General features: G+C 37.4%; 1 protein-coding gene and 1 long non-coding RNA gene across 12 annotated transcripts in view; one reads left to right on the forward strand and one right to left on the reverse strand.

Annotated features, from left to right (window-relative positions):
* LOC144223075 (uncharacterized) overlaps positions 1-15163 on the forward strand; it is a 74438-nt gene extending 59275 nt beyond the window's left edge. For 5 of the 7 annotated variants that reach the window (XR_013332548.1, XR_013332550.1, XR_013332547.1 and 2 more), the window contains one exon: positions 11223-11479. This is a non-coding gene — a long non-coding RNA (uncharacterized LOC144223075). Of the gene's footprint in view, positions 1-11222; positions 11480-14998 lie in introns of those variants that run through there. The other 2 variants (XR_013332546.1, XR_013332552.1) reach the window with 2 other exon arrangements.
* Positions 1-26416, reverse strand: part of ZNF169 (zinc finger protein 169) — a 47914-nt gene that overhangs the window by 15237 nt on the left and 6261 nt on the right. For 4 of the 5 annotated variants that reach the window (XM_077753771.1, XM_077753769.1, XM_077753773.1 and 1 more), the window contains exon 2: positions 19131-19218. The exons of the other annotated variant lie outside the window; for it this stretch is intronic. In XM_077753771.1, the coding sequence (XP_077609897.1) occupies positions 19131-19163 (33 nt within the window). In that variant the 5' untranslated portion in view covers positions 19164-19218. The remainder of the gene's footprint in view (positions 1-19130; positions 19219-26416) is intronic. 5 annotated transcript variants of the gene reach the window in all.

A 26416-nucleotide genomic window follows, 5' to 3' on the forward strand; every position in this document is an offset into this window, starting at 1 on the left:
TAGACGGATTCCTCCCACCTTATTCTTTTTAAAACTTACCTTGGCTATTCTAAGATATGTCCTTTCCATACAAATTTTAGAATCTTATCTACCAAACACCCGTTCTGGAATTTTGACAAAATCTACATTAAACCTTTATATCAATTTGGAGAGACTTGACATCTTTACTATTTGATTCTTCAAATCCACAAACATGGTATGTCTCTCCCATTTATTAATTTCTTCCATCAGCATTTTGTGGTTTTCAGCATACAAATCCATGTTTTGTTAGACTGACACCTAAAAATCTCTTTAAGTGATTTTAATGGTATTGTTTATAATTTCAGTGACACTATGTTCATTGCTAGGATACAGAAATACAATTGTTTCTATGTTTATCTTAAATCCTACAGCCTGGCTGAACTCAGTTCTAGGATTTTTTTTCTCCTAGATTCCTTGAGATTTTCTACATAGACAGCATGGCATCTGCATATAGGGACAGAATTGTTTCTTCCCTTATAGTCTATAATCTATGTGCATTTTATTTCCTCTTGCTTTATTGCAGAACTTGTAGCACGATAATGAATGAATATTGAGAGCAGACATTCTTGCGTTATTCTTGACTTGAGGAAAGCATTATGTCTCCTCCTTGACATGAGGAAAGCATTATGTCTCACAGCATTAATATTAGATGCCATGCCACACCCTCTATGATAGCTACTACCAAAGGGAAAGAATAAGTTCTGGCAGAATGTGGATTTGTGCATTTCTGATGGGAAATGTAAAACGGTGTGGTTTTTGTGGAAGAGTCCAGCAGTTCCTCAAAACATTAAACATACCACTGACCCTATGATCCAGCAACTCCACTCCTAGCTATCTACCCCTATACACTTGTACAGCCAAGTCCCTGATGGTATTATTCACAATAGCTCAAATGGCCATCAACATAAAAAGAAAATGTGGTGTACACATATGTGGCATATAATGAGCTTTAAAAAACAAGGAAATTCTGATAACATTCAACATCAAGGATTAGCCTTGAAAACATTTTGCTAAGTGAAATATGCCAGTCCAAGAAGGACAAAAAGTGTTTGATTTCACTGACAGCAGGTACCCAGAATGGGCAAATCCATAAAGTAAAATAGAGGTTACCAAGAGCTGGGAGGAGTGGGGAATGAGGAGTCCATGTTTAATGGACACAGTTTCAGTTTGGAAAGAGGAAACAGTGCTGGAGATGGAGAACAGGAATGGTTTCACAACAGTGTGCATGTACTTATTACCACTGAACTGTGCATTTAAAAATGGTTAAGGGGCACCTGGGTGGCTCAGTTGAGTGTCAGACCCTTGATTTTGGCTCAGGTCATGATCCCAGAGTCATGTGATAAAGGCCCATCCCTTGATTTTGGCTCAAGTCATGATCCCAGAGTCATGGGATAAAGGCCCGTGTTGGACTCTGCACTGAGCATAGAGCCTGCTTAGTATTCTTTCTCTTTCTCTCTTTCTCTCTCCCTCTCTCTCCCTCCCTCCCTCTGCCCCCTCTCTAAAATAAATTACTAAAAATCTGAAATGGTTAAAACAAAAAATTTTGTTTTATATATATATGCAATAAAAAATGTTAGATACAGATATTTTTGTAGATGTTCCTACTCAAGTAGAGGAGTTCCCCTGTGTTCTTTTGTCCTAAGACTTTTTTTCCCCCACAGTGGTTACTGTATTCTGTCAAATAATTGATTTTACCATATCAACTGATATAATCATGTGGTTTTTCTTTTTTTAGTCTGTTAATAGGTGGATTACACTAAGTTTCAAATATGGAACTTGTCTTGCATGCCTAAAGTAAATTGTACTTGGTAATAGTGTATAATTATTTAGTATTAACATAATACCTGCTCCATAGAGTGAACTGGGAAGTGTTTGATTCTTCCTCTTCTTTTTTCTGGAAGAAATCATGTAGCATTGGCATTAAGTCTTCTTTAAAGATTTGGCAGAATTCCAGAGTGAAAACATGGGCCCATACATTTCATTTGTAGGAATTTTTAGATTGAAAATTAAACTTCCTTAATAGTTATAGAGCTGTTCAAATTATTCCATACTGGGCAATTTTCAGTAGTTTGTGTTTTTCAAGGAAGCAGTTCCTTTCATGTAAGTTTTGAAATTTGTGGGCTGATAGTCTTTTGATGGTTTCAGAGTATGTAGAGATATATCCATATATCCTTTTTTCATTCTTGATGCAGTAATTTGTGTCTACTCTTTTTTTTCTTAGTTTTGCTTAAGGTTATTTCAGTGTTACTATTTTCAAAAGAACAGCTCTGATTTCTCTATTTTTATTTTCAATTTCACTGACTGCTGCCTTTATCACTATCATTTCCTTCTATTCATTTCTTCTGAGTTTATTTAGCTCTTATTTTTCTAGTTTCATGAGCTTACGTATTGGAGACTTTCCCTCTTTTCTAACGTACATGTCCACTACTACAGGTTTTCCTCTCAGGACTGCTTTAGCTATACTCCACATACTTTGATATATTGTTATCTTCCTCTTCATTCTCTTTCAGGTATGTTTTACATCCCTTACAACTTCCTTTTTGATGCATGAATTACTCAGAAGTGTGTAGTTTAGAGACTTTTTGTCAACTTCCTCTTACTTCAAGTTTGATTCCATTGTGGTCACAGAACATACCTTATACGGTATCAATTCTTTATTAAGGTAAACAAATTTCTTATGGCCCAGGATATGTCTATCATGGTATATGTTTTTGTGAGCATTTGAAAATATGTATTCTGCTATTTCGGGGTGAAATGTTCTATAAAGATTAGATTCTGTTGGTTGATGGTGTTGACAAGCACTTACTGATTTGGGGTCTAGTTTTTCCATCACTGAGAGAAGGGTGTTAGAAGTCTCCCGTTGTTGATTTGTCTGTTTCTTCTTTGGGTTTCTTCTTCACATACTGCAAAACTGTATGCGAGGCATACATATTCAGGATCACGGTCTTCCTAGAATTGACCATTTATCACCCTCTCTGTCTGGTAACTTTCCTTGCTCAGAAGTCCACCTTATTAATTTAGTATAGCCACTCCTTTCCTTTGATTAATGTTTGGATATTTCTTTTTATCCTTTTAACCTGCCTATGCTGTAATAGTTGAAGTTTCATTTAGACAGCATATTGGATTTATTGTGGCTTTTTTTTTTTTTTTCTTACTCTATTATGACAGTTTCTCTCTTTTGGTTGGTGTATTTAGATCACTTTGTTCCTTTGCTTGGTTTTCTTTTACTGACTTCTTTTAGGTTACCTGGACTTTTGTTTTTTTCTTTTTAGAATTCTATTTTGATTTATCCAATGCTTTCTGTGTGGCTCTTTGTACAGCATTTTTAGTAGTTGCTCTGGGAACTACATTATGTATGCATGACTAATCAGTCTACTGGTATCTTCATTTTACCAGTTTGAAGTATAGAAGCTTTACCTCCCATTACATCCTTTTGCCCTTCCTGTAATTTTAAGTGTTTCCTCTATATATGTTTAGAATCATAGCAGAATGTATAATAATTTTTGCTTCAATTATCAGAATTAGTTTAGAAAATTCATGTGTAAGAGGTTCACCTCCTATATTTACCCATATTTTTCCTATGTTTTCTTTCTTCTTTCTTTCTGATTGTGTCAGGACTTCCCAAGACCACCCCCAGGTTTGATGTTCACTAGGACACATAAGACTCATCATAGCACATTTGGCTATAATTATAACAAAGGGAAACAAAGCAAAATCAGCAAAGGGGTAGCGTACAAGAGACAAAGTCCAAAGGAAACCAGTAACAAGTTTCCAAGAATCCTCTCCCAGTGAAGTCACACATGACCCGCTTAAATCCTCCACCAGTGACTTATGACAACATGTGTTAAATGTTATCTAAGAAGGAAGCTCATTAAAGGCTCACTGCCCAACTTTTTAAGTCACACAAGCACGTTCAACATAAACCCTACAGCTTGCATAGTTTTAGGCACACTGAGCCATTCTTCTTAGTTCTGGGAATGGTGCCAAACCTCTAGAAATGCAGGATCCCAATGCCAGTCACAGGATAATCTTGCAAGCAGGATTTTCTAACGATAGCAGTCTCAAGCCTATTATGTTAACTCTTTACTGCACACAGATGTTCCCAGGTTCCCTCTTTTATTGTTTCCTTTTTGTTCATAAAATTGCCTCTATTCACTCTGCTAGCAGCAAATTCTCAGTTTTCCTTCATTTGAGAATGTCCTGAGTTTCCCTTCAATTCCTGAAAGATATTTTCATTTGGTACAGGATTTGGGGTTGACAATTTCTTTCAGCACCTGAAGAACATCACACCACTTCCATCTAACCTCTGTGGTTTCTGAGAAGACATCCACTACCATTCCAGTAGTTCTTCCCTATAAGAAAATGTGTTGGTTTTCATTGGCCGCTTTCAAGATGTTTTCTTCATTTTTAGATTATAGAGATTAATTTTAATGATTTGACATGGATTTCAGTGGGTTTATCATGTTTGACATACACTCAAGCTCTTTGAATCTGTAGGTTTATATCTTTTGCCAAATCTGGGGAGTTTTCAGCCATTAACTCTTCTAATACTTTTTCATCTCTGACTACCTTCACTTCTTCCAGAACTACAGTGACACAAATGTTAGATATTTTGTTGTATTTCCATAGTTTTTGAGGCTTTGTTCATAATTTTTTTTCCCAGTATAATTTCTCTTGTTCTGTGTTCCAGTCCAGTGATTTCTGCTACCTCTAATCTGCTAGTAAGCCCATTTACTAACCATTTTCTTTTACGTATGTATTTTTCAGTTCTGAAATCTCCATATACATATTCGTTGTATCTAATTCTTCAGAGGCTTTCTAATTTTTCATTTATCTTGTGTTCTTTTAGCATGGATATCCAACTGTCCAAGCACCATTTGTACACCAATTGTATGGTCTTGGCACCCTTGTCAAAAATCAGCTGACCACATATATAAGGGTTTTTCCTCAGGCTTTCAATTCTGTTCCGTTGATCTATACGTTTATGCTTAGGTCAGGAGCAAACCTATTTTGCCACTGTTTGTAGCTTGGTATGGAGTACTGAAATCAGGCAGTGGGACTCCTCCATACTTTTTGTTTTGCAAGACTCAGGGTCCTGTGATACTCCAAATGAATTTTAGGATAGTTTTTTTTTTTTTCTATTTTTGTAAGAAAAACACAAATGGAATTTTGATGGGGATTGTTTTGAATCTATAGATCACTTTGGGTAGTACTGTCATCTTAGCAATATTAAGTCTTCCAGTCCATAAGTATGGGAAGTCTTCATATACTTCATATACTTTGGCATTCTTTAATTTCAGCCATATTTTGTAGTTCTAAGTGAACAAGTCTTTTGCCTCCTTGGTTGAATTTATTGCTGAGTACTTTATTCTTTTGGATTCTCCTATAAATTGGAATTTTATTAAAATGTATGGATGGAATTTTATTTTATTGGAACTTAAAGATCTACTTCTTGTTTGGATATTTCATTGAAAACATATGGAAATGAAACTGACTTTTTGCATGTTGATTTTGTATCCTGCAACTTTGTAAAATTAATTATTAGCTCTCTCTTTTTGTGGGGATTCTAATGTTTTATGGATATGAGGGTGTCTTCAGTGAGAGATCATTTTACTTCTTTTCTGGTTTAGATGACTTTTCTTTTTTCTGCCTAATTATTCAGTCGAGACCTGTCAGTATGTGTTGAACAGAAGTGGCAAAAGCTAACATCCTTATCTCATTCATGTTCTTCAGAAAAAAAGCATTCAGGCTTTCATCACTAAAAATGATGTTAGTGTGAATTCATATATGGCCTTAATCATGTTGAGGAAGTTCCCTTCTGTTCCTAGTTTACTGAAAGTTTCTTCATGAGAGGATGTTCAGTTTTGTCATATGCTTTTTGTGCCTCAGTTGAGATGATCATGTGGTTTTTATCCTACATTTTCTTAATGTGATGTATTACAGAATTGATCTTAATAGGCTGAAACATTCTTGCATTCTGTGAGTAAACTTCACTTGCTCAAGAGGTACAGTACTTTCAAAACACTGCTGAATTAGCTTTGTGTTTTTGCATTTTAGCGAGGATTTTTGCATTCATTCATAAGAGATACTAGCCTGTAGTTTTCTTGTAGTGTCTTTATCTAAGATTTCTGGTATCAGAGTAATGCGGTCCTCGTAGAATGAGTTAGGAAGTGTCCTTTCAATATTTTAGAATAGTTGGAAAAAGATTTTGTCAACTCTTCTTTATATGTTTGGTAAAATTAACAAGTAAAGCTGTCTGGCTGTGGGCTTTTTCTCTGTTGGGAGTTTTTTTTAATTATTATTGATTATATACATATAATATTATGATTACTGATTTTGATAGATTGTGCATCTCTAGAAAGGTATCCATTTCACCTTGGGTAGCCAATTTATTGGCATATAGCTGTCCCTTTGTATAAATATTTCCTTATAACACTTCTTAAAATTAACAGTAATGTCTCCAGTTTCATTTCTGGTTTTAGTAATTTGAGGGGGAGGTTGGTTTGTCTAGATAAAGGTTTGTCAACTTTGTTGATCTTTTTAAGGAACCAGCTTTAAGTTTTTTTGCTTTATCATTTTTCTGTTCCTTATTTTATAATCTCCTCTTTCCCCTCTAATTTTTATTATTTCCTTCCTTCTAGTTTGGGTTTTGTTTGCTCTTAAATTGTGTAATTAGGTTGCTGATTTGAGATCTACTTTTTACATAATGCATCCACAGCTAGAAAATTTCCTCTATGCATTGCTTTTTCTGTATTCCGTAAGTTTTAGTATGTCAAGGGGCGCCTGGGTGGCTCAGTAGGTTAAGCGTCTGATGTCAGCTCAGGTCATGATCTCACAGTCAGTGAGTTCGAGCCTCGCATCAGGTTCTGTGCTGACAGCTCAGAGTCTAGAGCCTGCTTCAGATTCTGTGTCTCCCTCTCTCTCTGATCCTTCCCCTCCCCTCCAAAATGAATAAATGCCAGAAATTTTTAAAAAGTTTCAGTATGTCAAGTTTTCACTTCCACTGTCTCAGTTATTTTCTCTTATGATTTTTCTTCTTTGATAACAAAGGTTTGAGTGTGCTACTCAATTTCCACATATTTGTGATTTTCCAGAGTTCTTTCTGCTCTTCATTTCTAGTTTCACTCCACTATGATCAGAAGTTGCTTTGTATGATTTAAATAATTTCAAATTCATTAAGACTTACTTTGTGGCCTAGTATATAATCTATCTTGGAAAACGTTTCAGATACAATTAAGTGGAATATATATTTTTCTGTTGTTGAGTAGTATGGTGTGTGTGTATGTATTAATGTGTGTATTAGTGCAGTTCAAGTTGTATACTGCCTTTGGTCTTCTGTCTGGCTGCTCTATCCATTGTAGAAAATTGGTTATTGAAGTCTACACCCATTATTGCAGAACTATTTTTCTTTTCAATTCTGCCTATTTTTACTTCATATATTTTGGGACTGTACTGTTAGGTATGTATATATTAATAACTGTTATATCCTGTCTTCACAGTGAACCTTTCATCAACATACGGTATTCTTAATCTTTTGTAATTTTCTTTTTAAATTGAAGTATAATTGACATACCATATCCCATTAGTTTCTAGTATACAGCATAGTGTTTCCTTCTGCTATACATTGTATCCTCATGAATTATTTATAATTAGAAACTTGTACTTCTTAATCACCTTCTCCTATTTGCCTTACTCCTCAAACTCCTCCCTACTCTGGTGACCAATAGTATCCTGTATCTGTGAGCTTGTTTCCATTTTGTTGTGTTTATTAGATTTCACATATAGGTGAAATTTTACAGTATTTGTCTTTCTCTAACTTACTTCACTTGGCATAATACCCTCTAGATCTTGCCACAGAGAGCAAGATCTCATTCTTTTTTATGGCTGAGTAATATTCCTGAGGGTGTGTGTGTAAACAACTTCTTTATCCACTCATCTGTTGATAGGCACTTAAGTTGCTTCCATATCTTGGCTTTTGTAAATAATGGTGATGCATTATACCCTTTGAATGGGTATTTTTGTTTTATATGGATAAATACCTAGAAGTGAACTGATGGATCATACAGTAGTTCTATTTTTACATTTTTGAGGAGTCTCCATAGTTTTCCATAGTAGCTGTACCAGTTTTCATTCCCACCAAAAGTGCATGAGGATTCCCTTTCCTCTACATCATTACCAGCACTTGTTATTATCTTTTTGATAAAAGCCAATCTGACTGGTGTGAGGTAGCATCTCATTATGGTTTTGATTTGCATTTCCAAGATGATTACAGATGCTGAACATGTTTCCAGGTGCCTATTTGTCATCTGTATGTCTTCTTTGAAAAAATATCTGTTCAGGTCCTCTGCCCATTTTTAATCAGACTGTGTTTTTATTTTTTGTTTTTATTTGGGAGAGAGCACACAAGCAGGGGAGAGGGGCAGATGGAGAGAGAGATTTTTTTTTTTTTTTTTTTTTTTTTTTTAAAAAATTTTTTTTTCANGATATTTGTCCTTCTCTGCTGAGAGACAGACAATCTCAAGCAGGCTCCACACTTAGCACAGAGCCTCATGCGGGACTCAATCCTGGAATCATGACCTGAGCCAAAATCAAGAGTCACGCTCAACCGACTGAGCCACCCAGCCACCCCTCGTTGTTTGTTTTTTGAATATTAAGTTGTGTACACTCTATATTTTTTAGATATTAACCCGTTATAGGATGTAGGATTTGTAAATATCTTCTCCCATTTAGTAGATTGCTTTTTTATTTTGTTGATGGTTTCCTTGAGCTGTGCAGAAGCTTTTTAGTTTGTCATAATCCCATCTTTTAATTTAGCTGTTGTTGCCCTTGCCTGAGGAGAATGGTGCAAAAAAAAATATTGCTAAGACTAATGTCAAAGAGCTTACTGCTTATGTTTCTTATGTTTTATGGTTTTGAGTCTTACATTCAACTCTTTAATTCATTTTGACTTGGTTTTTGTATATAGTGTAAGATAGTGGTCCAGTTTCATTCCTCCACATGTAGCTGTCCAGTGCTTTCAACACCATTTACTGAAGAGACTTTTTCACACTGTATAATCTTGCCTCCTTTATCACAGATTGACCATATATGCATGGGTTTATTTCTAGGCTCTCTATTCCATTGATCTAGGAGTCTGTTTTCATGCCAGTACCACTGTTTTCATTAACCCTCTCTTGATTTAAAATCTAGTTTGTCCTCTAATACAGCCTTTTTTTTTTTTTTTTTTGGTTATTCTTTGAATGGAATTATCTTTTTCTATCCTTTTACTTTCAACCTCATTAGGTTCTTATTCTATAGTAACTCTTTTGTAGGAAGCATATACATAGATCTTGGTTTCTTAATCCAGTCTACTAATCTGTGCCATTTAATTTGAAGTTTATTCCATATGCATTTAATATGAATACTGAAAGGTAGTGACTTCTACCAGTTAGCTGTTTGTTGTCTGTATCTTTTGTTCCTCCATTCCTGCCTTTTTTAATATTTACTGATTTTTTTGTAGTGTAACACTTTTATTTTTCTTCTTTTCAGTTTTTTAGTATTAGCATTTACCTTGTGGATTAAAATTAACGTAGTAAACTTGTAAAAATCTACTTAGTTTCAGTAGCATACACTCTGTTTCTATACTTTTTAATTCCTCTTTGTGATTTTCACAGATTACATTGTTATACACTATATGATCATGGACATAGATTTATAATTTTCTTGTGTTTGCCTTGAGTCATAGGAAAAGCAGAAGTTATAAACCAATAAGAAGTACAATACTGGCTTTTTTAATGTTTTTTTTTTTTTGAGAGTGTATGCACAAGTGGGGGAGGGGCAGAAAGAGGGGGACAGAGGATCTGAAGCAGGCTCCGTACTGACAGCAGAGTCCGATGCAGGGCTTGAACTTACGAACTGTGAGATCATGACCTGACCAAGGTCGGATACTTAATAACTCACTGACCCACCCAGTTGCCCATAATAGTGCCTTTTATATTTGCCTATGACGTTACCTTTTCTAGTGTTCACTTTTCTTTCTTATGGTTTAGAGCTACTGTGGTGTCCTTTCATTTCAGCCTGAAGCATTTTTTGTAGAGCAGATCTACTGTTGAGCTCTCTCAGGTTGTTGGTTTTTTTTTTCTTTTTAACCTGGAAACCTCCTAATTTCTCCCTCATTCTTGAAGGATATTTTGCTGGACATATAAATCTCAGCAAACATTTTCTTCCAAGACCTTAAATATGTCGTCCCACTAACTGGTGGTCTCCATGGTTTCTGATGAGAAAACAGCTCTTAATCTTATTGACGATCCCTTTTAGGTAACAACTTCTCACTGCTTTCAAAATTCTGTGTGTATGGATTTTGAGAATTTTACTAAACAATATGTCTGGATGTGGATTTTTTGGACTTTATCATGCTTGGAGTTTACATAGCTTCTTGGCTGTATACATTTATGGACTTTTTAAAATAAAATTTGGGGAGTGTCTGGACATGACTTCTGAAAGTTTTCTCTCTCCTTTCTTTCTGCAAGTATATGCAAGTATATCTGTTGGTATCCCACAGGTCTCTTAAATTGTGTGCATTTTTTTTTTCCTGCTCCTCAGAGTAGATAATCTCAGTTGAATTATCTGCAAGTTCACTGTCTCTATTTTGCCTACTTAAATATGCTGTTAAACCCCCTAACAAATTTTTCACTTCAGTGTTTGTACTTTGCAGCTCCAGAAGTTCTGTATGACTCCTTTTTATAATTTTTCTATCAGTTCAAACATTGTTGACCTGGTTCTTTTAGTTCCAAGTTCATGGTTTCCTTTAGGTCTCTGTATATATTTAAACAGTGCAGGCAATATAAAATCTGCAGCACTCTCCTGCCATAAATTAAGAGCCTCTCCACCAAATTTTCCACTTCTGACTAGGTTCCAAAGTTCAACAAAAGTTAATTCTGGCAGATTTTAGCAGCTCATTAGTTGCTTTGGGGCAGGCACAGAGTCATGTATTTCCCTTACTCTGCCATTTTGATGTCATAGTGTTTTTAACTGTATGATCCCATTTATACAAAGTATCCACAACAGTTAAATCCATAGAGACACAAAGCAAGTTAGTGGTTGTATCTGGGGAGGAGCAAATGGGGAGTAATTACTTAATGATTCCTTGGTTGCACAACTTGACTGTACTAAATGCCACTGAATTGTACATTTAAACAAAGTTTTCTATTTTTTATTTTTAGAATGCATGTGCAAGTCAGAGAGAGGAGCCAGAGGGAGAGAGAGAAGGTGGTGTGGGGGAAGAATCCCAGGTAGGCTCCACGCCCAGTATGGGGCCCAACATGAGGCTTGATACCACAACCCTGGGATCATGACCCAAGCTGAAATCAACAGTCAGATGCTCAACCAACTGAGCCACCCAGGCATCCCGGAACATTTAAAAATGGTTAATTTTATGTTATGTCATTGCACATCAATAAAAATTTTAAGTCACTTTCAAGGAGGAGATATGTCTCCAAGGGCACTTTCCATATCCTAGTAAATGGCCCAGAAGAATACTTTCAACAAACTGGACCAAGACTACTTACATGGTTCTTAATCATCCTACATACAATCAATCACTGAGTTTCCTTAGAATCTCCCTTACACTTGCTGGTGTCAGTATTCTCATGTGGAATCAAGCTCTATGTGGGCTTAACACATGAAAGCTTCCTCTAGGTCACATGTATCTATGGGCTTTCTCTATTATTTCTGACACTGAACAAATCCAGAGAGTCACACTGACTGTATTTACACGGTTCTTTCCACCCCTGTGTATTTTTACTCGTGGCTTGTCTGTTAATTGTTAAGTTGTAAATTTTTACTAAAGGCTTTGCCACATTCATGACATTTATGGGGTGCTATGGAGTGAACTATGTCCTTCCAAAATTGATTATGTTGAATCCTTAACCCCTAATGGAAATAGAGTCTCCAAGGAAGTAAGGTTAAATGAAGTTGTAAAAGTAGGACTCTGATACAGTGGGCCGGTACATAAGAGACCACAGCTCCCTATTTCTCTGTCTCTGCCATGTGAGCACACAGCAAGAAGATAGGCATCTACAAGCCAGGAAGAGAGACCTCACCAGGAATCAAATCAGTCGGCACTTCAATCTTAGACTTCCCAGCCTCAAAAACTGTGGGAAATAAATTTGTTATTTAAGCCACCTCGTTTATGACTTCTTATGACAGTCTTCTCAAACTAATACAGATTTTGGTACTGAGAGGAAGGAGCCACTGTTAACAAACACCTAAAACTGTGAAAGCAGCTTTGGAACAGTGTGATAGGTAGAGGCTGGAAGAGTGTTGAGCCACATGGGAGAAGAACATAAGACTGAGATGAAGCGACTGCTAATAGAAATACAGGAGTTAAAGGTAATTGTGATGAGGGCTCAGAAAGAAGAGAGAAAACTTCTGTCTTTGAGAATATACAAATAATCATGAAAATAATACTGGCAAAAATTTAGACATTAAAGGCCATTCTGATGATGTCTGAGATGGAAATGAGATACAGGTTACTGGAAACCAGAGAAAATATGATCTTAGTTATAAAGCGGCAAAGAACTTGACTGAATTTATGTTCTAGTGTTTTTGTAGAAGGCAGAACTTGTGATTAATGAGACTGGATATTTTAGCTACAGAGATTTCAGAGCAAAGTGTTGAAGAAATGGCTTGGTTCCTCCTGACTGCTTTTAGTAAAATGTAAGAAACAGAAGATGAGCTGAAGAAAGAATTGTTAAGCAAAAAGGAACCCAAGCTGACGATGTGGAAAATTCCATTTACTCCACATTGCAAAACGAGGGGGGGAGAGGAGAAGGGGAGAGAAAACTTGTTCTGAAAAGAGCACTGAAGGTATGTCTGAAAAATGATTTGGTAAGAGATTAGTGTCAGTGTAAACTATAAATTTAATCAGCGATCCAGAAGCCAGGAATTGAGATGGAATTATACCAGCAGAAACACTGCCAGTTGAGACCAAAGTAAACAGAACAAACAAGATGGAATGAGGAAGACTGCAGACATGCATTATCTTTCAAAAAAGGGGAATTGCTTCTAAAGGCAATTCAGAGGTTTTCAGGGCAGTTCCACAGCAGGTCCAGGGGCAAGGCTGCCCACCACTCCTCAGTTTTAGCAGGGCCTTCTCAGAGAGCCATAGAAATGGGGTCATCCATCCTACCTAAAGGGACACTCAACCCAGTGAGTCTTGAAGGGTACAGCATCAAACCACAGAGGATTATTCACCAACATTAAGATGTAATAGTTTCCCTTGGTAGGTTTTGGACATGGTGGGACCCTATTTTCTAATTTCTCCTTTTGGAATGGGAGTATGTATCCTATGCCCATCTATCATTTTATTTTGGAAGTACATAACCTACCTAGTTTCACAAGTTGACAAAAAAAGAGATTTTGCTGTAGGATAAATGATACCTTGATTCATGCCTGATCTATATCTGACTTAAATGACATTTAGATGAAACTTGGGACTTTAAGGTTGATTCTGGGTAAGTTAAGGCTTTGGAGGCTGTTAGGATGAAATGTACTTCTGGGATGCATGGGTGTCTCAGTAAGTTCAGTGTCCAACTCTTGATTTCAGTTCAGGTCATGATCCCAGGGCTGTGGGATCAAGCCCCACGTCAGGCTCCACGCTGAGCATGAAGCCTGCTTAAGATTATCCCCCTCCTCTCTCCCCTCCACTCTGCCCTCTCCTTCCTACCCTCTCAGATAAATTTTTAAAATAATGCAACTTCATGTAAGAAGGACATGAATTTGGCAGCAGGGAAGGTCCAGGGGTGGAATGTTATGGCCTGAATTATATACTCCAAATTTCATATGCTGAAGTACTGACTCCAGTGTGTTTCTATTTAGAGATGAGGCCTCTAAGTAAGTTTGAAGGTCAAGGGTGGGGCCCTGATCAAACAGAAATGGTACCTTATAAGAGGAAGAGATACCCTAGCTCTCTGTCTCTACCATGTGAGCAAACAGTAAAAAAAAAGCAGCTATCTACAAGCCAGGAAAAGTCCTCACTAGGAACTAAACTGGCCAACACCTTGAGCTTGAACTTTACAGCTTCCAGAACCCGTGAGAAAAATTTCTGTTGCTTAAGCCACCTACTGTATGGCATTCTTTTATGGCAGCCCTAGCAGACTAATGCGTGGGGTTTCCTTCCAGTGTAAACTTTCTGAAGCTGAATAAAGTTTGCATTTTGACATTAGGCTTTCCCACATTTATCACATCCATAGAGCTTTCCACTCGTATGGATTCTGTGGTGGTGAAGATGGTGAAAGCTCTGGGTGAAGCGTTCCCAGACACTACATTTTTATGGCTTTTTCCCCATAGAAGTTCTCTGATGCTGGCCAAGTTGTGGAAACCCCTCCCACATTTATCACATCTGTTAGGATTCTCTCTGAAGTAGTCTTTGTTTTGGGGCCAGATGTGAGCTACAGAAAAGTACTTCCCACGCTCCGTACACTCATAGGCTTCTCTTAGGGGTCTGAGAACAAGGCACAGCTCTAACTAAAGGCTACCTCACACTTCCAGAATTTCTAGGGTTTCTCTCTCAAGTGGATGCACTGATGCTGAAAGAGATTTAAGCTGGATTTGAATCCTTTCTTTTCCTACATTTGTTACATCCATAGGATTCCTCTCCAGCATGAAATTTCTAATACTGAAGATTAGAATTCTGACTGAAGCTTTTAAACATTTGATACACTTGTAAAATTTCTCTCCAGTATGAATCCTCTGATACTAAGTTTTGAGCTGAATGAAGAATTTACTGTCACACATAAAAGGTTTCTCTCCAGAATAGATTTTCTCATGCTGCCTAAGCTCAAAATGGAGTAGGAAGCTTCTCCCTCAGTGACACATTTGTGGGTTATTCTTTCTGAAGCCTCACTCTTAGGAAAGTCTGCATTTAGACTGACATTGTTCTCATGCTCATCACCTCCCTGGGCTCTTGCTCACATGGAATTTCTCTTGTGAAATACAGGTGCTTGCCAGGAACACAGGAGTTGGGGAGGGACTTGGAGGAATCTAACCTGAGCCAGTGTCATAAGCTTTATCCAAACCAGGCTCCTGAGGACCATTCAATGCCAAGAAGAAACCATCAGTTGAGATTTCTTCTTTCACAAAACAAGATTGTGTGTCTCCGTCTTTATTGCACAACTGCCTGTTTTGATTTAGATTGTGTACATAAATCCTCTCCTACTTGAACATTCCACAGAAAGAAGTTTCTGTCCTGAAGTTCTTATTTGCATTAGGCAAAGGACACCTTGCCTTCTAGCCAACGTGTCTCAGAAATCAGATTCAAAGGGGCTAATCAGCCAAACTGGCAATCTAGTACTGTGGCCACACAGTTATCTCTTTCCACATCTGAGAAAGCAAGCAGGTGTCACTTTCCAACTGCCAACCCCCCCCTTGTCCATCCTCAGTGCTGACCCTTAATAACCTCACCATGAGCCACAGACCACAAGCTTCGACATCAAGAAGCAGAAAGTCAGATGGGAGGGGGAATATGGAAGCCCAATAAAGCAACGGGCTGTCCTCTCTTGATCCCTCCGGGGATACCACATGGGCTCTATGTTGGATGCCAGGGGCGAGGCTAGCACAGAGACCCTATCCCCAGGAGTGGTGGCAGGCCCTGCCAGAGGGCTGCTGGGGCAAAGCCACACGGGCTGGCCTCCCACAAAATTTAATGTCATATTTCTATCATCATTCTATTTGATATATTCTCTCATATTTCTATCATTCTATTTGAAATATTCTCTTAATTTCTCTTGCAATTTCTCCTTTGAGAATCTCCTTCAGGATGAGTGAAGAATGTGTTGTTCAGTTTCTCAATATTTGAGATTTACTTAGATACCTTATTATTGGTTTCCAGTATAATTCAACTGGAGTCACAGAATACACACTATTTTCAGTAAATCCCTTCAAATTCACTAAGTCTGTCTTGCTGAGCATACCAAATGTACTTGAACAAGTTAAATTTGCAATGACTGAGAAATAGTGGGATGGGATGGTGAAAATCTGAATGTTTTTGCCCTGTAAAGAATCATAGATTTCAATCTAAATGTAAGTGGTTTCTTCAAACTTAAAGATCTGTCACTAGTTTTAATACAATTTCATCATTAAAATCTATCAAAAATGTGCACAGACCAAAGATACTAATTTCTAGTGACAGGAAATGTCTTATCAACTGATGAATAAAAAATAAAATATCATATATCCATATAATAGGATGTTATTTGACCATGAAGAGGAATGAAATATTACTGATTTGGGCTATATAACATGGATGAACCCTGAAAATATTATGCTAAGTGAAAGAAAACAGATACAAAGACTATATATTATATGATTCCATTTATATGAAATAACCAGAATAATCAAATCTATAGAGATAGAAAACAGATTAGCGCTTGCCAGAATTTAGGGAAGGGGAGAAGAGGGAAGGACTCCTAATGGCTGTGAAATATCTTTGGGGGCTATGAAAATATTATGGAATTAGATAGTGGTGAGGGTTGCACTACTGAATCGTACACTTTAAAATGGCAGATTTTATCAGATGGGAATTCTACCTCAATAAAAAACTTTTAAACGTTTAATTCCAATGATAGGTAAAACCCCTAAATAAGCTGGGAGTCTTATAAGAATGGTGGCTGTCGGGTACCTGGTGGCTCAGTCAGTTAAGCATCTGACTTCAGCTCAGGTCATGATCTCAGTTTGTCCATGCAGAGCCTTCAGATCCTGTCCCCCATTCTCTCTGCCCTTGCTCCACATGCATACATGTGTGCTATCAAAAATAAACATTAAAAAAAAAAAAAAAAANGACTCCTTCACACAGCAGACATTCAAAACAATCTTTAAGATTCAGTAAAAGAGTGCTAATTTCTTACTACCTAAGAGCCTTTAGGTCCAGCTCCAATCTATGCCACAATCCTAAAGCATATTCCAGTTTCTTCTATCAGGCCAAACACTTTAGACATGCCTAAATCCATGTGTGTATATAGTCAACAATATGTTCAATTAAAATATAGGTCAGAATATTATATATAATTCAGATCAGCCACATACCAAAGTATCTGGAAATGCAATTTAAAGAATCCTAAAATATGTAATTTCTGTGCTTGCTCAAATAACAAGCAACTAAACTAAAAAACCTTTTGTTCTTTCATTCTTTCAAAATAATTTTGGTCTCTTTATGAAACAAGCCAGTGCCCTGTTCCATTTCAGCCAAGAATCCTTCTCTATTAACATCAAAATTGGTAAAGTGAAATATACAAGTTTTCTCTCTCCAGGAACACTCTGAACTGTATGCACTACATAAACATGTACTCTTAAATGTATAAAAGATTTGACAACAGAGAGAGACACAGCTCTCAGTGGTTTTCATAATATCAGTCATTTTAAATTTGTACATACAGGCAAATGTCCATCATATGAACCCAGAATAAAGATCAAATTGAGATCTTCTGCAAAGAAATTCTATCCTTGATATGACAGGCACTGAAAAACTGAATGACACTATTTTGTATAACTGATATAATCAACAAAAGTATCTCACCTGGTATGTATTTAGGTGATTGGTAAATGTTAACTTTGTCCAATTATGTCAAGTTCACACGCAGCCTAGTCTTAAGGATTAGAAAATCTTTCCTTTAGGACATATATTCACTCAGTTACAGATGACAGTTGAACAAGAGAGCGTTAGGGGTGGCATGCCACCATACAGTCAGAAATATGCATATAACTTTTGACTCCTCAAAAACTTAACTAATAGCCTATGATTAACTAGAAGTCTTACTGATAACATAAACATTTTATATGTTATGTGTACTATATACCATATTCATACAATAAACTGAAGTATTAAAAAATTTGTTTAAAAGAAAATTTTTTTTTTAATTTCTGAGAGAGAGCAAGAGACAGCGTGAGCAGGGGAGGGTCTGAGAGAGAGAGGGAGACACAGAATCTGAAGCAGGCTCCAGGCTCTGAGCTAGCTGTCAGCACAGAGCCCGACGTGGGGCTCTAACCCATGAACTGTGAAATCATGACCTGAGCCGAAGTTGGATGCTTAACTGACTGAGCCACCCAGGCGCCCCTAAAAGAAATTCTTAGAGAAGAGAAAAACTGTCCTGTATTTACTAAGAAAAAAAAAATCCACAAGTGAACCCACATAGTTCAAATCCATGTTGTTCAGAGATCAGCTATACCACTTATTTCCAAATCCTTGATTTGAACATGGCAAACTCCTTCAAAATCCAGCTTGCTCCAAGTTCAAGCCCACACTCCTCAGTCTACCTTTGTAGATTCTGGCCGAATCTGGCTCAGAGCAGGTGAAGGCAAAGCCTTTACAGGCCAGGGAAGTAATGAATGAATGAGGGAGACTCTTCAGCTGTGGGGTCAGGGGACTAAAGGAGGCATGGCTGCACTGTGGAGATACTGTTTGGCTTCAGCTATTTATCATCCACCAAAAGGGTAGACTCTGGAAAGTGGTGAACAATCTATTCTCAAAGAAGTTGGCAATCCAGACCTTCAGATATAATCTTCCAATTCTTAGGTGTGGAAAACTCGTTTAAATATAAAGTATGGGGCTGGCCAAACTAAATATATACATGAGTCACAAGCAGACATCAGGTCAGCATCCTCACCTCTCTACACAGAGAACTGCTATGACCAAAGGCCCCCTGGCTGCTCCAAGCTTTCCAAATAGTAAGGGACAGCTTGCCAGTCTCTGATATGTACTAGACTTGCTGTCACACTCCCACTGGAAGACTTTACCTTAGTTCTTCAACTTGCCAAGGCCATCAGAGGAAGCTTAGGCAGCTCTGAAAAGAGGTTTCTCCTCAAAGCCTTCCTTCAATTTTTTTGGCCTTGGGAATCACTGGGCACATAAGCATGAATGTCTTGTATTTGTATTTTAACTGTACTAATTACATTTTACTACTTGGTGAATGCCTGAGTCATAAATGGAGCAGAGTCTGAGAAACGGCTCCAAGTTAAGATGGGCCACACCTCCAAAATCAGGTCTAAATATGACCTAACACCACCAAGGCAGCTCTAGGACGAGGAGAGGCAAGGAGTCCATCCTGCAAGAGCTAGGAAGAAATTTCAGGACTCACCTCATCCCTGGTTGTCAGGAGCCCTGGGGCCATATTCCTGGTCAGCTGAGTGCTCTTTCTAGAGAAGAGTCAAGTTGCAGAGGTAGAGCTGGGGAAAGAGAAGAAAGGTGAGGGGGAGCTTGGGAGGAGTACCCTTCCATTAGCCTCCCGGTTCAGCAGGGGAGATAAGGAAGGCAGGTTGCAGGGGGCATCGGAGCAGCAGCCCATTCTTAAACAATGTCCTGTTAAAAAGGCCTGCAGAGCCAGGCCAGCAGCAGGCTCAGCCTCAATCTCCAGTTGGGAATCGAAGCTTCCAGCCCCCTACCGCTAGGTGAGACTTTTATCAATGTGGGGACTCTATTAAGCTTTCAGGAAAGGGCCTCAGAGTACCTCCAGGAGAGCGCTCACATCAAGAGCCAAAGTGACCTATTATAGGGAAAATCGAAACTCCCCATCCATATCTGCCATAAAGCTAAAAGACAAGTCCCAGGAAATCCAAACAGAGAGTGCTATATACAGGTCTCCACTCCAATTCAGAATGTAGATTTGGGGGGAATATGAAGCAGGGTGGACATCATCATCTGGCTGCCCACCTCATTTATATATCCAAGATTGAGTTCCCAAGATTTGAAATGTGACTTGAAATTTAAGAGGCAGTGAGCAAATGGCCCAGATCTTCAGCAAATCAGTATCCTGCTTAATGCAAAGATTCTTACAAGATAACCATTCTTCAGATGTCATAATACACTTTGACTACGTTCTATTTTGCACAGATATACTGGAAAGCATTTTGGGGGTTACAAAGGACACTTCAAGATGAACTGGGTATAAGATGGTATTAAAGAACTATTATGAACACTGTTGGCTATGATCATGATCATTCTGCACATGGGGAAATAAATTGTTATTGAATGGTGCTGAATTACTAAAGAGAATTAACATATGTTCAATCTTTTTAAAATGTGAAGCTTTTGGGGCGCCTGGGTGGCTTAGTCGGTTAAGCGTCCAACTTTCGCTTAGGTCATGATCTCGCGGTTCGTGGGTTCGAGCTGACTGCCAGCTCAGAGCCTGGAGCCTGTTTCAGTCTGTGACTCCCTCTCTCTCTGACCCTCCCCTGCTAACGCTGTCTCTCTCTCTCTCCTAGAAATAACTAAAACATTAAAAATAAAATTAAAAAAAAAATGTGAAGCTTTCAACAGGTTAACAGCATAAAAAGAAAGAGCTTTTGTGAAAATAAAAGAGGACTTTAGATAGACAGCAACCAAATGCAACATGTGGAAACTGTTTTGGCAGCTTTGAGCAATCCAGGAAATATGAACACCGAGAGTAAGAGAACAGTAAAGAAGTGACATTAATTTTGTCAGGCTCAGGTTAAGAACAGGCTGTGCTGACAGCCTCTGCAGAGAACTGTTGTCATGCTTAAAGAAAGGATGGAAGGTCCACCAATCACAGTGCTGCTTAGTGTTGAGAAAACAGATGTCCCTGAAAAAGAGGAACAAGGCAAGGACGCATCCTCTCATCTCTCCTATGAACATCACACTTGAAGTCCTAGCTAATCTAGGAAAAGAAATAACAGGTACACAGATTGGGAAGGAAGAAAAAATACTATCTTTGTCTGCAGATGACCTGATTGACTATATAGAAAATACCAAAAAGTCAAGAAATTTCTGGTACTAAGAAGTGACTATATTGAGGCTTCAGGATACAAGGTTAATATACAAAAATCAATTACTTTCCTATATACCAGCCATGAAAAAATGGAATTTTAAATTAAAAACGCTGTAACACTTATATTAATGCCCAGAAAATATGAAATACTTAGGTATAAATCTAAAACAAATTTGCATAAAATCTGTATGAGACAAGCTAAACTTCTGAAAGCAATCAAAGAACATCTAAATAAGAGATATCAGTCAGTTAAGCATCTTACTCTTAATTTCAGCTCAGATCATGATCTCATGCTAGTGGGATCAAGCCCCATGTTGGGCTCTGTGTGACAGCATGGAGCCTGCTTGGGATTCTTTTCCTCTCTCTGCCCCTCTCCCTCTCGTGCACATGCATGCTCTCTCTAAAATAAACAAACATGCACAGCAGGGTACAACAGAACCTATTCTTCATAAGGCCATGACTTTCAAGACTAGGAGTTGTAGCTGACCTTCCTAACACAGAGAAACAAACAGAGACTTACACAAAATGAGGAGACAGAGGAGTATGTCCCAAATGAAAGAAAAGGACAAAATCACAGCAAGAGAGCTAAACAAACAAAAAAAAATGGTAAGATGCCTGATAGAGAATTTAAAGTAAGGTTTATAAAAATACAAATACTCACTGGACTTGAGAAAAGAGAACTTCAGTGAAACCCTCAACAAAGAGACAGAAAACCAAAAAAAGAAAGAAAAAGAAAAAGAACCAATCAGGGGCACCTGGGTGGCTCAGTCAGTTAAGTGTTGGACTTCGGCTCAGGTCATGATCTTATCGTCTGGGTTTGAGCCCTGCGTCAGGCTCTGTGCTGACAGCTCAGAGCCTGGAGCCTGTTTCAAATTCTGTGTCTCCCTCTCTCTCTCTGCCCCTCCCCAGCTCATGCTCTGTCTCTCTCTGTCTCAAAAATAAATAAACATTAAAAAAAAAAACCAGAGATGAAGAACTTAATAACTGAAATTAAAAATATACCAGAGAGAATAAACCCTAGACTAGAGACAGGAGAAGAACACATCAGTGACCTGAGGACAAAAGTAATGGAAAGCAGTCAAGCTGAACAGGAAAGAGAAAAAGAATAAATGAAAACAGAAACTCAGAGACACCATCAAGAGTAATATATACATTATAGGGATCCAAAAAGGAAAAAGAGAGATAAGGGAGCAGAAAATTTATTTGAAGAAATAATGACTTGAGCACCTGGGTGGCTCAGTCAGTTAAGCATCTGACTTCAGCTTAGGTCATGATCTCATGGTTCATGAGTTCAAGCCCTGCATTGGGCTCTGGGCTGACAGCTCAGAGCCTGGAGTCTGCTTCAGAGTCTGGAGAAGGGAACAGAAATCCAGAGAGTCACAGAGACACAGAGAGTCTCCCACAAAATAAATCCAAGGAGATCCACACCCAAAACACATAGTTATTAAAATGGCAGAAAATATTGATAGGGAATTTTAAAAGCATCAAGAGAAAAAGTTACACAAAACCCCATAAGGCTGTCAGCTGATTTTTCAACAGAAGCTTTGCAAGCCAGAGGGAGTAGCATGATATATTCAAAGTGCTAAAAGGAAAAAATATGCAACTAAGAATCTGCCAATCCATTCAGAATGAAGTGATAAAGAGTTTCCCAAACAGAAGTTAAAGAAATTCATAACCACTAAACCAGCCCTATATGAAATGTTAAAGGAAACTTCATGAGTGGAAAGAAAAGGCCAAAACCAGGAGTAAGAAAGTAGGAAGCACAAAAGTAGTAAAATTAAGTATATCTATAAAAATCTGTCAAGGGATTCACAAAATAAAAGGATATAAATAAATCATGACACCATATAACTAAAACATGGGAGGGAGAGAAAGAACGGGTTTAATCTCACAGAGCCATCAACTCAATATAAACTGCTATATGCATAAGATGTCATACATAAATCTAATGGTAATGACGAATTAAAAGCCAGTAATAGATACACACAAAAAGAGAGGAAGCAATCCAAGTACATCACTAAAGAAAGCCAGCAAACTATGAGAGAAGAGCCAAAGAGAAAAAAGGAAAAAAAAAAAAAAACTACAGAAACAATCATAAAACAAATATCAAAATGGTAATAAGTACATACCTAACAATAATCACCTTGAATGTAAATGGACTAAATGCTACAATCAAAAGACAAAAGGTGGCAGAATGGATTAAAAAAAAGCAAGATCGATCTCTATGCTGGCCAAAGAAGCCTCATTTTAGACCTAGACACATACAGATTGAAAGTTAAGGGTTGGAAAGGCATTTATCATGCAAGTGGTAGTGATAAAAGAGCCCAGGTAGCAATATTTAAATTGGACAAAACAGACTATAAAGCAAAGACTGTATAAAGACACAAAGAAGGACACTATATAATTATAAAGGGAACAGCCCAACAAAAACTGTATTTGTGCACCCAACATGGAGGCACCCAAATACATAAAGCAACTAATAACAAACATAAAGGAAATGATCAATAGTAACAAAATAGTAGGGAACCTTAACACCCCATTACATCAATGGATAGATCATCCAAACAAAATAAACAAAGAACCAGGGGCTTTGAGTGACACACTGGGCCAGATGGATCTAACAAGTATATTTAGAACATTTCATCCTAAGATAGCAGAATACACATTCTTTCCAAATGCACATGAAGAGTCTCCAGAATAGATCATGTTAGGCCATAAAACAAGTCTCAACAAATTCAAGATCAAAATCATATTATGCCTCTCTTTTGAGCACTACACTATGAAATTCGATATCAGTCATGAGAAAAAAATCTGGAAAGAGCACAAATACATGTAAGTTAAATAACATGCTACTAAACAATGAAAATGGATCAACCAACAATTCAAAGAAATCAAAAAGTACATGGAGACAAATGAAAATGTAACAATCCAAAGTCGTTGAGATGCAACAAAAGCTCTTCCAAGGTAAAAGTAAGTAGCAATACAGGCCTACTTCCAGAAGCAAGAAAACATCAAATAAACAACCTAACTTTACACCTACAGGAGCTAAGAAAGTAACAAAACAAAACCCCAAACCAACAGCAGAAAGAGAATGATAAAATTAGACCAGAAATAAATGAAATAGAAGCTACAAAACCAAACAAACAGAAAAAATAAAAAACCAATCAATGAAACCAGCATCTGGTTCCTTGAAAAAAATTCATAAAATTGATAAAATATAAACTGATCAAAAGAAAGTTAGACTAGACTTAAATAAACAAAACCAGAAATGAAAGAGGAAATAAATGACACCACAGAAACACAAAGGATTAAAAGAGAATATTATGAAAATATATGCCAAAAGGACAATCCAGAAAAAAAAAAGGATAAATTCCTAGATACATATAGGCTCCCAAAACTGAAGCAGGAAGAGCTAGAAATTAAGCAGACTGATCACCAGCAGTGAAACTGAATTTTATTAATGAAGGAAAAAAAAGTAAAATTTAAAATCTCCCAACAAAAGTCCAGCAGCAGACAGCTTCATGGGTGAATTCTAGCAAACATTCAGAAAAGAGTAAGTAACTATTCTCAAACTCTTCCAAAAAGAAGAGAAAGGGGGCACCTAGGTGGCTCAGTCAGTTAAGCCTCCGACTTCAGCTCAGGTCACAATCTCATGTTTGTGGGTTCGAGCCCTGCCTCCGGCTCTGTGCTGGCAGCTCAGAAACTGGAGCCTGCTTTGGATTCTATGTCTCCCTCTGTCTCTCTGCCCCTCCCCGTCTCATGCTGTGTCTTTCTCTGTCTCAAAAATAAATGAAACATTAAAAATAAGAGAAAGGAAAATTCCAAATTCATGAGGCCATTACCCTGATACTAAAACCAGATAAAAACATCACAAAAAAGAGAACTACAATCCAATTATTTCTAATAAACAGATGCAGAAACCCTCAACAAAATATTAGCAAGCCATATGATCATTTCAGTAGATGCAAAAAAAAAAAATTCTGTCACAAGTATGTCATCATGATAAAACCTCTTATCAACAAAGGTTTAGGAGGAACATACCTCAACAGAATAAAAGCCATATATGAAAAACCCACACCTAACACCATACTAACTGGTGAAAAATCTTTCCCCCTAAGATCAAAAACAAGACAAGGATGTCCACTCTCACCACTTTTATTCAACATAGTACTGGAAGTCCTAGCCATAGCAATCAGACAAATAATAGGCATCCAAGCATCCAAATTGCTAAGGAAGAAGTAAAACTTTCACTACTGGCAGATGACATTAGACTATATATAGAAAATCATATATCCACCCAAACAAAATAAAAGAAAACACTACTAGTACTGATAAAGGAATTGAGTACAGTTGCAGGATACAAAAAATCAATATACAAAAACCCAATGCATTTCTACACACTGATGACAAAAGTAACAGAGAAATTAAGAAAACAATCCCATTTACAGTTGTCCCTAAAATAATAAAACCTAAGAATAAATTAAAACCAAGGAGGTGAAAAACCTATACTCAGAAAACTATAAAATACTGAGTTAAGAAATTGAATACAACACAAATGGGAAGATTGGAAGAACAAACATTGTTTAAATGTCCATACTTCCCAAAGCAATCTACAGATTTAATGCAATCCCTATGACAACACCAATAGCATTTTTCATAGAACTAGAACAAATAATCTTAAAATTAGTATACAACCACAAAAAGACCATAAATAGCCAAACTCATCTTGAAAAAGAATAAAACTGGAAGTATCACAATCTCAGATTTCAAGATATACTACAAAGTTGTAATCAAAACAGCACCATACTGGCGCGCGCCACACACACGCGCGCACACACGCGCGCACACACACACACACACACACACACCAGACACATATGTCAGTGGAGCAGAAAAGAAAGCCCAGAAATAAACTCATGATTAGGTCAATTAATCTTCAACAAAGTGGAAAAGAATATCCAGTGGGAAAAAGTCTCTACAGAAAATGGGTTTGGGAAAACTGGGCAGCTACATGTGAAAGAATGAAACAGGACCACTTTCTTACCCCATACACAAAATTAAACTCAAAATGGACTAAGAACCTAAATGTGAGATCTGAAATCTAAAAATCCTATGAGACAGCACAGGCAGTACTTTCTATGACATTGGCCATAGCAACATTTTTGTAGATATGTCTTCTGAAGCAAGGAAAACAAAACCATTGGGACTACATCAAAATAAAAGCTTCTGCACAGCAAAGGAAACAATCAACTAACCTAAAAGACCTACTGTATGGGAATATATATACTGGCAAGTGACATATGCAATAAAGGGTTAGTCTCCAAAATATACAAAGAACTTACACAACTCAGTACCAAAAACAAAACAAAGACATACAACAAACATTTCTCCACAGAAGACAGATGGCCAACAGATACATGAAAAGATGCTGACCATCACTAATCATCAGGAAAATACAAATCAAAAGCACAACTAAATGCCACCTTACACCAGTCAGAAGGGCTAAAATCAAAAATAAAGGAAACAAGTGTTGGCAAGGATGTGGAGAAAAGGGAACCATTGTGCTTTACTGATGGGAATGCAAACTAGTGCAGCCACTATGGGGAACTGTACAGAGGTCCCCTAAAAAATTAAAAACA

Source organism: Crocuta crocuta, unplaced genomic scaffold (assembly GCF_008692635.1).
Source record: "Crocuta crocuta isolate KB4526 unplaced genomic scaffold, BGI_CrCroc_1.0 scaffold420, whole genome shotgun sequence".
NCBI lineage: Eukaryota > Metazoa > Chordata > Mammalia > Carnivora > Hyaenidae > Crocuta > Crocuta crocuta.